At 39.5% G+C, this 12,831-nt stretch overlaps 1 protein-coding gene across 1 annotated transcript in view; it reads right to left on the reverse strand.

Annotated features, from left to right (window-relative positions):
* Window positions 1–12,831, reverse strand: part of USP39 (ubiquitin specific peptidase 39) — a 54,231-nt gene that overhangs the window by 21,031 nt on the left and 20,369 nt on the right. The window contains exons 10-11 of the mRNA XM_008577749.1: window positions 6,514–6,656; window positions 657–792 (exon numbers count right to left, since the gene is read on the reverse strand). Coding sequence (XP_008575971.1) covers window positions 657–792; window positions 6,514–6,656 — 279 coding nt within the window. The remainder of the gene's footprint in view (window positions 1–656; window positions 793–6,513; window positions 6,657–12,831) is intronic.

The following is a 12,831-nucleotide window of genomic DNA, read 5'->3' on the forward strand; positions in this document are numbered from 1 at the left end:
AGGAACCTCCATACCATTTTCCATAGAGGCTCCGGAAAATGTGGTATATCTACACAATGGATGGTATATCTACTACTCAGCTATAAAAACGAATGAAATACTGCCATTTGCAACAACATGGATGGACCTTGAGAGAATTATATTAAGTGAAATAAGTCAGGCACAGAAAGAGAAATACCACATGTTCTCACTTACTGGTGGGAGCTAAAAATAAATAAATAAATACACACACACACACACACACACACACACACACACACACAATCCGGGGGGCGGGGGGGGAAGAAGACTTAACAACTACAACTCCTTGAAGTTGATACAACAAGCAAACAGAAAGGACATTGCTGGGTGGGAGGGTGGAGAGGGAGGAGGGAGGGGGGTTTCGGTAATGGGCCACAATAATCAACCTCATTGTATATCGACAAAATAAAATTAAAAAATAAATAAATAAAATAAAAAGCTCCCCAGGTGAGTCCAATGTGCAGCCAAAATTGAGAACCCCTGCCTTAAACTAAACACTGACAGCTCTATTACTTGCAGAGTCCCAAAGCCAAGGCCAAGCAAGGGCAAACTGAAGGGAGCTGCCCTCTGAAATGTCAAAGGAACACCACCTGTTTCTGCCACTCTGTGCCATGAGACAGTCAGTAGCCACTCACGTGATGAAGCACATGGATCCGGTAGGAGCCCTCAGAAGGCTTGCCATCGTGTACGATGTTTGCAATGAGGTCATAAGTGGTGTTCTTGTGTACTGCTTGTACTTCTTCAGACAAGTATTCCCTCAGATCCACGTTTCTGGTGATGATGAAAATAAAGCCAGAATATGAGACAAGGGCTATGAGATTAGAGAAACTGTACTACAGAAATGGATCACACAGCACTTGAATCCTATTTTAGGACCCTAGCTCTGGGTAGGCTTGCAGAGCCAGGAAAGTCCAGATTTGTTGGACTCCAAAATTTGCCAACAAGAATGATGGTCTCTCTGGAAAAAGTGCCTTTTAAAGAATGTCTAGGAGCAAAAAGTGCAGGGTCTAGACTCATTCCAACTTGAACTGGAATCCTGGCTCTGCCTCTTCGGAGCTGTGCGTGAGTTGAAGCAGGTTACACAACCGAAGCCTCTTCTATGATACAAGACTGAGAGTCACTATCTCCTGCAGGATGGTGAGGAGTAAGTGAGATAACTGGTGGATTTCATCCTACTCACCATCCTATCTGGGAATTCAGCTGCGGCTGCATGGTATCAGTCAACACTTGATCTCTGGACTTAGGCTATGGAAGGCCTAAATATGTGATTATCGTGCTGCTGGACGTCATCATTGTAACAACCTCAACATGACAAACAAGGCAGATCATCCAGATTTATTTTTCTTTTATTTTCTGAGACCTTGCTTCTTTACTTGATTGTTTTTTTCTTTTATTCAAGTAAGTGGCAGACCAGATTCAAGTAGCAGAAACCTACCCAAGCTAGCTTAAGCACAAAAGGGGACTCTATTCAAGGTTTTCAGACTAGGAAATGCACTGGAACCAGGTACTAGAAAAAAAACAGGATCCAAGAGAGCCACATGCCCTCTTTTCTGCCTTCTTTGGACATCAGCTTTATTCCTCTCCTTTACTTTGGAGCCCAGCTTTCTCTTTTTTATATGACCCACACCTTGGCTACCCCACAGGTTCCAAATTTCTCAGTTCTGTTTGCCAAAGAGACTACTGACTAGGTTCCTTCAACTGGGACTTAGAAACATTAGATTTATTTTTAATATCTGAACATTCACTTCTAAATATGGAGAAGCATTCTTGATGTACTGGAATAAAATCTTCTCCTTTGTTTCATGTGTTGAATTTTATCCAACAGTTAAAGTATAAATGTACATCGGGTATTACAAAGTAAAGTGCTATATGATAAATGCTTATTGTGAAGATTGTACAAAGACAATTGTGAAGAACATTCAAATAGTTAAATAGGGAAACAGATCAACAACTAACATAAATATTAAGAGAATATATTAACCACCTAATTTGTAGGAACCTATGAATATTTACAAAACTTTAAATAATACATATCTCCCTTTGAATTTAGACTATGTAAATATATTAATTGTTCAAATATACAAAGAGTTTTAAATGTAAACTATGTAGTAATAAACAAACATACAACTTTGTTCTAATTATTTTATGCAGCTCTCCATGTGTTGGTGATAGCTACTTGTTTCTACTGACTGACAGTGTCCCATATATAACAGTCAGATTGTGATAAATATTCACTGTTAAAGATAATTTAGATATGAGTCCTAAGAAATCCACATGCGCTCTAGATGGTCATCCTGCCTGCCAGCTGCTAAAAGCTAACTTCTGTTATTTTCCCTTCAGCTTGAACAACAGCTGTCCAGACTCTTCTGAATGAGTCCTAGAGAAGCCTCCAGGAGTGTTTATACTTAAGATTTCATGACTGAACCAAAACTATTCAAGTGGCAAAAAGAATGAATTAACATTTAATCATTTTGTTTTAGAAAATAGGTCAAGGAGCTAATACCAAGGTCAAGGGTTCAGATCCCTGCACTGGCTAGCCACCAAAAAAAAAAAAAAAAAAAAAAAAAAAAAAAAGAAAATAGGCAAAGGAGCAAATCATACTCATCTCCCAATCTGACCAACAATCCAGTTTAGAGAACTAATTAACTGAAAGTAAAGCTTTAACCTGTCCTCAAAAGACCATATCTCCAACTGGGCGACAGCAGGCTAGTCAGTTCTATAGCAATGGAGGGCATTCTGGGAATGCTGGTGGCAGCAGGGGTGGAGGCTCCTCTGGCTATGGCTCCTACTGTCAAAGCAAGAACTACAACTTGCTGGTGCCCCCAAAACATGCTGGGAAGCAGCAGCCACATGGAGGTCAGCAGAAGACCTCCTATGGCTCGGACAACCAGTTCCCCCACAGCCAACAGCAGTCGGACAACCAGAGCCAGTGCAGCAACTACGGATCCCCACAGGGCGAAAAGAAAGGCTGTAACCATGGCAAAGGCGACTCCTCTTCCTACTGCAACTCCTACAGCGGGGGCAGCTACGACTACAACTACGAGAGCAAATTCAACTACAGTAGCTATGGCGTGGGCGGGTCATCCTACAACCCAGGTCACATGGGGATTCTGGGGGCGGCTCCTCACTGAAGGCAAACAAGGAGGCTATTCGTCACGGTCCAACAACAACTCCCCCAGGTCTGGCCGGAATGACAGTGGCTCTCCCAGCTCCTGCCTGTCCTCACAGAGCAGCTACAGCCAAAACACAGACCAGAGTATGAACTATAAGTACAGAGAAAGCCTCCACAGGGGCAGGGGGGAGACTTGTACCTTCTTATTTACTCCTCCCCACTGGAAAATTCAGTTCCCACATCACAGTTAACATGTCAGCCGGCCCCTCTAGGCCCCTGCCCTGTTGCCAAGTTGGGAGATGCAGTGAGTCACTCCCGTGACCCATTCTGTGACCCATATTTAGCTGTGTTTGGCACTCTGTCTTCAATGGTTTGTCAGTTGCCATTACAACTTTGGGTAGAGGTTTTTTTAAGTTCTTGAAGTTCAGTATCCTTCTGTCTATTGACAATGGGTGTTAGAGTCAACTCAGTTTCTCTTTAAATAGTGACAGAAGGGATAGGTCATCTGGTAATGCTTTTGTGAAGTGAGAGTTAAATGAGCTTTCTGTAATTTAATGCTTTAGTGTTTCATTTTTATAAGTGAAGATTTTATTTTAAAAACCAGTGGGACAGAGTGGGGTTTTTTGGTATGTCTGGATCATTTTCAGGCAGTATATCTAAATTAAGCTAAATGTAGACAAATAAAGAAAAAGAAAACTGAAGGAAAAAAAAAAAAGAAAAATCCCTATCTCCAAACAAGCAGAGGGCATCTAACTACTGCAAGTCTGATAACTCTGATGAAAAGAGGATATGTTATGAATTAAATACAAGAGAAGACTTAGGAAGAAAAGAGTCCTTTTCAAGAAGTAGGGACATTTAGATAATCTAGAACCAAATTACCTGAAAGTAACAACAACAAATAAAGTAATTAAAGCACAGTTTTCCAGAAGGAGTCACACAGTTTGATGTTCTCTAAAATGCTGACTAGTTACAAAGTTAACCTTTTTCTTAACTTCTCTGAAGGAAGTTTTCTGAAGAACAAACTACTGAAGTCATAGTTACCAAAAATCCAAATGCAACTGGTAGGAAAATAAACATACCCCAGGCCCAGTGTAATAGAAACCAATTAGGGTAAGAAAATTTCTGTGGCAACTCAGCAGGAACCGCCATCAATATAGTCTTCCTCCTGCTGGAGCTGCCCTTGGAGTCAAGACTGCTCCTTCCCACCAGAACAGGCCACTGACTGTGGCAATTCACTAGAAGCCAGTTCTGAAATAAAACCTTGATTCATGGACTTTCAAAGAAAGGGCCTCTGTGGTACTTTGCAAGGTAGCAGAGAGCTGGCCACCATGACCCTCTATTCCCTTCTACAGGTGACATAAACTGTTACACATCTCACTGTGCAACGGAGATGAAAAAAAGATTACTCAAAGCAGCATGAATGCAATGAGAAGCCCGAAGGGACTGCACCTCAGCAACTCCTCTGTTAGGAGTAAACAAGATGCCAGTGAAGGAAAAGAAGAAAAGTGTGGCAAAGGAGAAAAAAAATTCTCCTATATTCCTCTTTGCAAAGATTCTCTCTCCTCACCCCACCCCCACTCCATACAGTTCTCAGATTCTCAGCACTCATAGAATCCGGAAACAATAAAACGTTATACCTGGAAGGACTCTTAGGGCTCATCCAATCCAAGCCTCTTGTTTTATCCAAAAGAGACTACATCCAGAAAATATGCAAATAACCTGTCCAAGGTCCCACCACTAGGACAGCCCAGGACTTAGGCCTCTTAATTTTAGACACTACCCTCTTAAACACTACACAGAATTAAGAACTGGAACTGCTCTTTTCCTCTCTGGCTTCCTGAGGATCGGCCGCTATCATGAATGACACAGTAACTATCCAGACCAGGAAATTCATGACCAACTGACTACTTTAGAGGAAACAAATGGTCATTGACGTTCTTCACCCCTGGAAGACAATAGTACCTAAGACAGAAATTCGGGAAAAACTAGCCAAAAGGTACAAGCCCACGCTGTATGTCATCTCTGTATATGGATTCAGAACCCATTTTGGTGGTGGCAAGACAACTGGCTTTGGCATGATTTATGATTCCTTGGATTATGCAAAGAAAAATGAACCCAAACTAGACTTATAAGACATGGCCTTGTATGAGAAGAAAAAGACCTCAAGAAGACAGCAAAAGGAACACAAGAACAGAATGAAGAAAGTCAGGGGGACTGCGAAGGACAGTGCTGGTGCTGGCAAAAAGCAGGAGTAAAGATTCTGCAATGACTTTATCTGAAGTGATTATGCAAATTTTTCACAAGACGATTCGTAAATTGTTAAAATCCTAAAAAAACCCAAAAAACTGAAACTATTTTCAAAGGAAAAAACTGACAGTCCTGGTATAGTTTGGGGAACTGGGAAACGGAAGAGGATAGAGGGAGGGAGAAAGAAACAAGATGAGCATCTGCCGATTACTTCTCCCAAACTATTTTGTGAAAGTTTAAAAAAAAACAAAGACTAAAAATAAAAAAATAAAGACTAATGGCCTAAACATCATATACCCATCCAAATCCTGGACTCTACCCTTACCTTATCTAAACACCAGCACACTGAGACCCACGTTTCTTCCTGCCAGCCCTACCACGAGGTTTCTCCATGTTCCCAGAGACAGCTTCTTTAGAATGTGAAAAACCTTGTCTCCTAAGAACTGAAAACCAACAGTCTATCCCCAAAGGAGTCTTACAGGAGATTTCTGAGCTAGAAGGTAGCCAACGAAAAGCATCTGTTACTGTTACAACTGTTTCCAATTTCCCATTAAAATACATACAAATGTTCATAAAAAGACAACAGCATGACAAATTAAAAATAAGACCATAAATCAAAGTTTACAATTTCCCCATCAATAGGAAGAAATTGAGCACATTCTAGACTTTAACCTATGAGAAAAAAATTGAAGAGATGGACCCCAAGATGACTAGACAAATCTGAAACCATCCCCACTGTCTGTGACTAGCTCCAGTATGCAAGGAGGTGTGATGACCAGAAAACGGACAGGCAGACCCTACCTACTCAGAATGACCTTCAAAGCCAGGCAGAATCCCACCTGCCCCACCCCACTTTCATCAACTCTTCTTCTCTACATCAAGACTACAATTCCCAGCCAGCAACTGGAGAGAAAATAAAGGAAAATTCCTCCAGGTAAACATCTATCTGTGGGGTCCCTGAATTATATGTATTCTTCCAGTAAAAACCTTTAAATTATGTAGTGTATGTAGACTCTGTTCCTTGCAATCTCCAACTAAAACAGTCCAAAATTAATAGTGGTACAAAAATATGAAAAGAAATCCAGGCTCACTCCCCCAAGAGGAAGTGAAGCATGAAGCAGAACGATACTCACGTAATAGGGAAGTTGACGATAGTCGGATTCTTCTCTACGAAGAAGTTGTTCTTAGTGAATCTCTTAATACAAAAGATTAGATATGGAGGCAGCTTTGTGAGTTGGAAGCGCTTCAGAAAGTTCTCCTTGTAAGTCTTATATTCCTAGAGAGAGAAAAAAAAATTATCAAATTAGTGCTTGAGTTTAGTAGGTACTGGAGCAGGGGCATGAGCTTTTTTTTTTAAACATAATTTTGCCTCACACCTAGAATTCAGAAGACACCGTGAAGCTATGTATGAGGTTTAGGATTAGCAATTTGGTTAAGGCTGATTAAAATATCTCAACTGTGGGCTGTGTTTCAGCCAGCATGTGATCATACTGTTGAATTCTAACCATATGTGAGTAGCAGCTTCTACCTGCTTCTACTAGGAAAACAAAACTGTCAAACAAAAAAGACTTGTTAAAAGCTGCAGAATTTAAACCATGCAAGTCCACTTAATTCAAAATAAGGAAGAACTTTTGCCACATTGAGAAGTCCCTCACCATTGAGAGTATTCCAACAGAGCTAGTAACTGACTTCTCACATTTCTTCTTCCTCAAAGGTCCCAAGACTCATGGGTCAAGTGCTGTCTGGCAGGGGCATTTACTGAGGGCTCACTCAGTATGCACGAGGAGATGAAGTGGTGTAGAACGCAGGGCATCCGCCCAGCCCAAGGGGCTTAAAAGTTGGTGAACATGAATCTGTGTTTTTCCTTAACATAAATTCTTATCGTTGGTAAAAACTAGGACACAGGAGTGCAAGACTAACCATAATCAGAAAATACCAGTGAAGGGCCGGCCCGGTGGCGCACTGGATAGTGCGCCGCTTGTGAAGCGCGGCGGCGCTCCCGTCCGAGGGTTCGGATCCCACATACAGACTGGCTCCCGCTCACTGGCTGAGCGAGGCATGGGAGCAACACCGAGGCTTGCAATCCCGTTGCCGGTCCCCGGTCCGGTACGGGGGCAACACTGAGGGTTGCGATCCGTTGCCGGACATGGAAAAAAGACAAAAAAAAAAGAAAATACCAGTGAAAACATCTTTTTCTAGAGTGGGTCACTTCTGGAAGAAATGATAGACCACTCCAGGGATCCTCCAGCTTCCCAGGCAAATATTTTAATTTGAAAATCATATAGGCATACTTCAAAATCATCTGGATGATGACCCTATAGAATATCAAGTAAGAGTTTCACTTCCAGCATTACAGCATGAGGAGCCCCACAGACCTGCTCCCTAGTAAAACTGGTGAAAATTATTAAGAGGCCAGAGAGCAAATGAAGAAACATTTACTAAAGAAAATGTGTTTAATTTTAATTTTTAAAAAATTTTCTTTAAAATGCTACTAAAAAATACATAAAATGCTACTAAAATAAAATCTAGTAAGTTGGTAAGAAAAGCAAAAGTCTGCGGTGTCTGAATCAAAGCCTCTCCCTTCCAGCTCAATGAGACAGAAATTCCACTTCAGAGATGCATCCAAGGGCTGGCTGGTTAGCTCAGCTGGTTAGTGCACGGCCTTGTAACACTAAGGTCAAGGGTTTGGTTCCCCATACTGAACAGCTGCCGAAAGAAAAGAAGATAAGCAGAGATGCAGCCAAGAACACAGGGCTCCCTCTCCCCCAGCTCCCAGAGGAACATCTTCCCATGAGGAACAGGATGACTGCATTTCTGCATTTCTGCATTTCCCCAGCTACCTGCTGCTGAGGCTAAATTAAGGGTCAGTGCCCAAAATACAAGTACATAAAGCAAAAACTGGCAAAAATGAGAGGAAAATAGGCAAATTAAAAATGTTCGGAGAAACCAATACCCTACTTTCAATAATGGATAGAGCAACAATGCAGATGATCAACAAAGCAGCAGAAGACTTGAACAACACATAAACAACTAGACGCAAGAGACATACATGGAACACCCCACCAACAACAGCAGAATGTACATTCTTCTCAACTGCACGTGTGTCATTCTCCAGGACAGACTACAAAACCAATTTCAATAAATTTAAAAGGATAGAAATAATACAAGTGTGTTCTCTGACCACAATAGAATGAAAGTAGAAATCAGTACAGAAAGAAATCTGTAAAACTTACAAATATACAGACATTAAACAGCACACACCTAAACAAACAATGGGTCAAAGAAGAAATCAAAAGGGAAATTAGAAAAGACTCTGAGATGAATAAAAATGAGTGCAAAATATAAGAAAAGTTATAGGACGAAGCCAAAGTGGTCCTTGGAGGGAAATTTATAGCTACTAATGCCTATATTAAAAAAGATTCCCCACCCTCCCAAAAAAAAGAAAAAAGAAAGAACCTAACCTCAAATAAATAACCTAACCTCCTACCTTGAGATATTAAAAAATAAAAGTAAACTAAATAAAGCAAGCAGAAGAAAGGAAATTAAAAAGATTAAAGTGGAAATGAATGAAGTAGAGAATAGCAAACAATATTTGAGAAAAACAACAACCCAAAGTTGGATTTTTGAAAAGACAAGCATTTAGCTAGATTGACCATAAAAAACAGAGAGAACACTCAACTTACTAAATCAGAAAATAAAGAGGGGACATTACCACTGCCTTTACAGAAATAAAAAGGATTATAAAGGAATACTATGAACAACCGTACGCCAATAAATTAGGTAACTTAGATCAAATGAACTAATTCCTAGAAACACAATCTTTCTAGACAGAAAGTTTCTGTGGAAACTTAAAAAGAAACAGACAATCTGGACAGACCTACAACAAGTAAAGGATTGAATCAGTTATCAAAAGACTATTCATAAAGAAAAGCCTAAGACCAGATGGCTTCACTGGTAATTTCTAACAAACATTTGAAGAAGAATCAACACCAATTCTTCACAAACTCTTCCAAAATATTGAAGAGGAGAGAACACTTCCCAACTCGCTCATGAGGCCAGCATTACCCTGATACCCAAATCAGACAGAGACATCACAAGAAAACTACAGACCAGTATCTCTTATGAATATGGACATAAGGTTCAAGCGGGAGCTGGCCAGTTAGCTTACTTGGTTACAGTGTGGTGCTGATAACACCAAGGTCAAGGGTTCAGATCCCTGTACCAGCCAGCTGCCATAAATAAATAATAAAATTTTAAAGTAGTAAAGCTTTATTCAGATATAATTCACATACCACATAATTCACTCATTAAAGTATACAATTCAATGATTTCTAGAACATTCACAGAGATATAACCAAGGGATTAATCAAAATAAAATAAGCAGAGCTGACTGGTTAGCTCAGTCAGTTAGCACATGGTGCTGATAACACCAAGGTCCAGAGTTCAATCCCTGTACCAGCCAGCTGCCCCAAAAACTCAACAAATAAATAAAATGAGAACATAAGTAGTGGTGGGTAAAACAGCAAGTGCACAGAATTCATTTAAATGTAGGACAAAAAAATTGGGAAGTTATGGTTACAGACGAAAATTGTAATAAATTTTAACAGAAAGGCTCAACAGAAATTGGGAGGGAGGATGGGAGAGAGGAAGAAGGAAGCAGTATAAGTGTATAAATTCCTATACTGTTCATCGTAGAGAGACGATGCCTCCTGTCTAAATTTGAAATATGAATTTTTTTTTTTATAAAATGTTAATATCCTAATGGCTATCATAATCATAAAGGGCTCCTATTGGAATTAATACCCCTGGTGATGAAGAAAGATTTATATGAAGTTTAGTAATAATTCCTTCAGGTTCATTTAGTTTTGTTATGTCATGAGCTACTCATGACAAAGTTAGCCTGGGTCTGGCCAGGTCAGAGGACACCCAGGCTTCTCAGAGCTGGGGCAAAGGACAGTCCCTGGGGAAGATAGAAAGGAAACCATGGTCTCAGGAGCAGCCACAGCCCATTTAGCTGAAGGATACAGGAAGCATCCGACCCATTGTTGAGAACCCCCAACCCAGGTGCCTTAGCACCTTCAGTGGACAGGTTCTGAGTGCCCTAGGACTGGGGGCGAGGAGTCCCAGGTGCCCTGTTCACTTGTGTTCATTTATCCATTCATCCAAGAAACACTTATTAAGGATACAATAGCCAGGCACTGTTCTAGGCCCCTGGAATAAATGAAATGAATGAACAAAAATGAACATATGAGGGTTAGTTGAGTGAAACAATACTTTTGAAAAGAATATAAGTGTGAAAAAACAAAAAGAAAAAAAAAAGAAGAAATGAAAAGCAAGTGAAATGTGATGTCATTCTTACTCCTTTCTATCTGCATATGTGTAAAAAAAGATGCCAAGAATGATGGTTTTCAATTGTTAACCCTGGTTATTCCTGGCTGGTGGGATTTTAGGTGATTCATTGCTTTTCTTTACACTTTTCCATATTGCTTGAATGTTTTATAGTAATCATGTATCATTCTTATAAAAACAGTAGAAAAGATCAAATTCTCTGCAATCAAAAAAATGGTTAAAATGGTAAATTTTGTTATGTATATTTTCCTACAATTAAAAATATATAATGCAAAAAAACCTAAAACTTTTGCGCTTCAAAGGATACTCAAAGCAAAAATACAACCCACAAAATGGGAGAAAATATTTGCAAATCACACCTCCAATAAGAGACTCGAATCTAGAATACAGGAAGAGCTCTTAAAAGATAATAAAAAGATATATTAAAAAATGGACAAAGGTCCTGAATAGACATTTCTCAAAAGATAATATACAAATGGACAATAAACACATGAAAAGATGTTCGACACCATTAGTCATCAGGGAAATACAAATCAAAGCCATAATGAGATATTACTTGCCACCCACTAGGATGTCTACAATCAAAAAGATGGACAATTAACAAGGATTGGTGGAGATGCAGAGAAATTGGAACCCTCACACACTGCTGGTGGGAATGTAAGAAAAAAATGTACTCCCACACTGCTGATAGGAATGTAAAAATAAAAGTGGTGCAGCCACTTAGGAAAACAGTCAGGGTGTTCCTCACACGTTTAAATGTAAGAGTTACCTACCATATGACCTGGTGATTCCACTTCCTAATACCTACCCAAGAGAAATGAAAACATGTCCATACAGAAACCTGTGTACCAGTGCTTATACCAGCATTATTCCTAATAGTCAAAAGGTAGAAACAATCCCTAATGTCTCCATCAACTGATGGATAAACAAAATATGGTATATTCATACAATGGAATACTCTTCAGCCATAAAAAGGAATGAAGTACTGATACTTTCTACACAATTGATAAACCTTGAAAAACACCATGCTAAGTGAAAGAAGCCAGTCACAAAAGACCACATATATGATTCCATTTACATGAAATGTACAGAATAGGCAAGTCTATAAAGACAGAAAGTAGATTAGGGGTTGCCTAGTGCTAGAGGGATGGCAGACCTGGGGTGATAACTAAATGGTACTGTGAGGTGATGACTGAAGGGTTTTTGAGGCGATGAATATGTTCTAAAACTGACCGTGGTAGTTATACAGTGGTTGTATTAAAAATCACTGAGTGATACACTTTAAATGAACTATGTGGTATGTGAAGTTTATCTCAATAAAGCTGTTATATTTTTTAAAAATCAAGTAAATGCCAAGAGATTTCACTGTCCACATTTGTATCTACTAACAAATTGACATCCGGAAGCACTATTTTATCTCAGACTTAGTGAAGGACAGAAACAGGTTTAATACCTAAATGAGGTTACAAAGGTTTCTCAGGAGCTCATCAGAAAAGATGGTGGGAGATATAAGTCACCACACAAGCTGAATTCAAGAGAATTCTACCATGGACATCAGTCCACAATCACATAGCAAGGAGGAATTAGTTTTAGCTAAACATCATATTACATTATCACTGTTAGTCAATTTTATTGGTTTTAAAGTTTAGTTCGTGAATTTGTTATAGTTTTCTACTTGCTTAAAAGCTATAGGTATAAGAAGCTTACACAAATGTTCATGTTTATACTAATTTAAGTAATATTACAGTAAGAATAAATTTAAATCAGTACTAAGGGTCCATGGGAACCTGAACATTTACTTACGTTTGAAGAAACAGTGATAGCAGGGACCGAGCAGACCACAGTTGAAAAAGTCAGATGAAAAATCTGGGTTTAGATTCTCAGCTATTGCTTGAGCCAATAAAATGAAGAAACTGAGAGCTACATCAGCCCTAAGGTCTCTCTTTCACCCCCAAAAATGAATTGAGTCTAATAGGCTAGACATTTTGATATCATTGTTACCTGTGTGTGTGTATGTGTGTGACAGAGAGAGATGGACAGCTGTGACTGTATAGTGTTACCCAGGGTTTGTTTTGCTTACTGTGCTTGCTAATGGTACCAGA

The sequence above is a fragment of the Galeopterus variegatus genome, unplaced genomic scaffold, assembly GCF_000696425.1.
Source record: "Galeopterus variegatus unplaced genomic scaffold, G_variegatus-3.0.2 Scaffold1571, whole genome shotgun sequence".
NCBI lineage: Eukaryota > Metazoa > Chordata > Mammalia > Dermoptera > Cynocephalidae > Galeopterus > Galeopterus variegatus.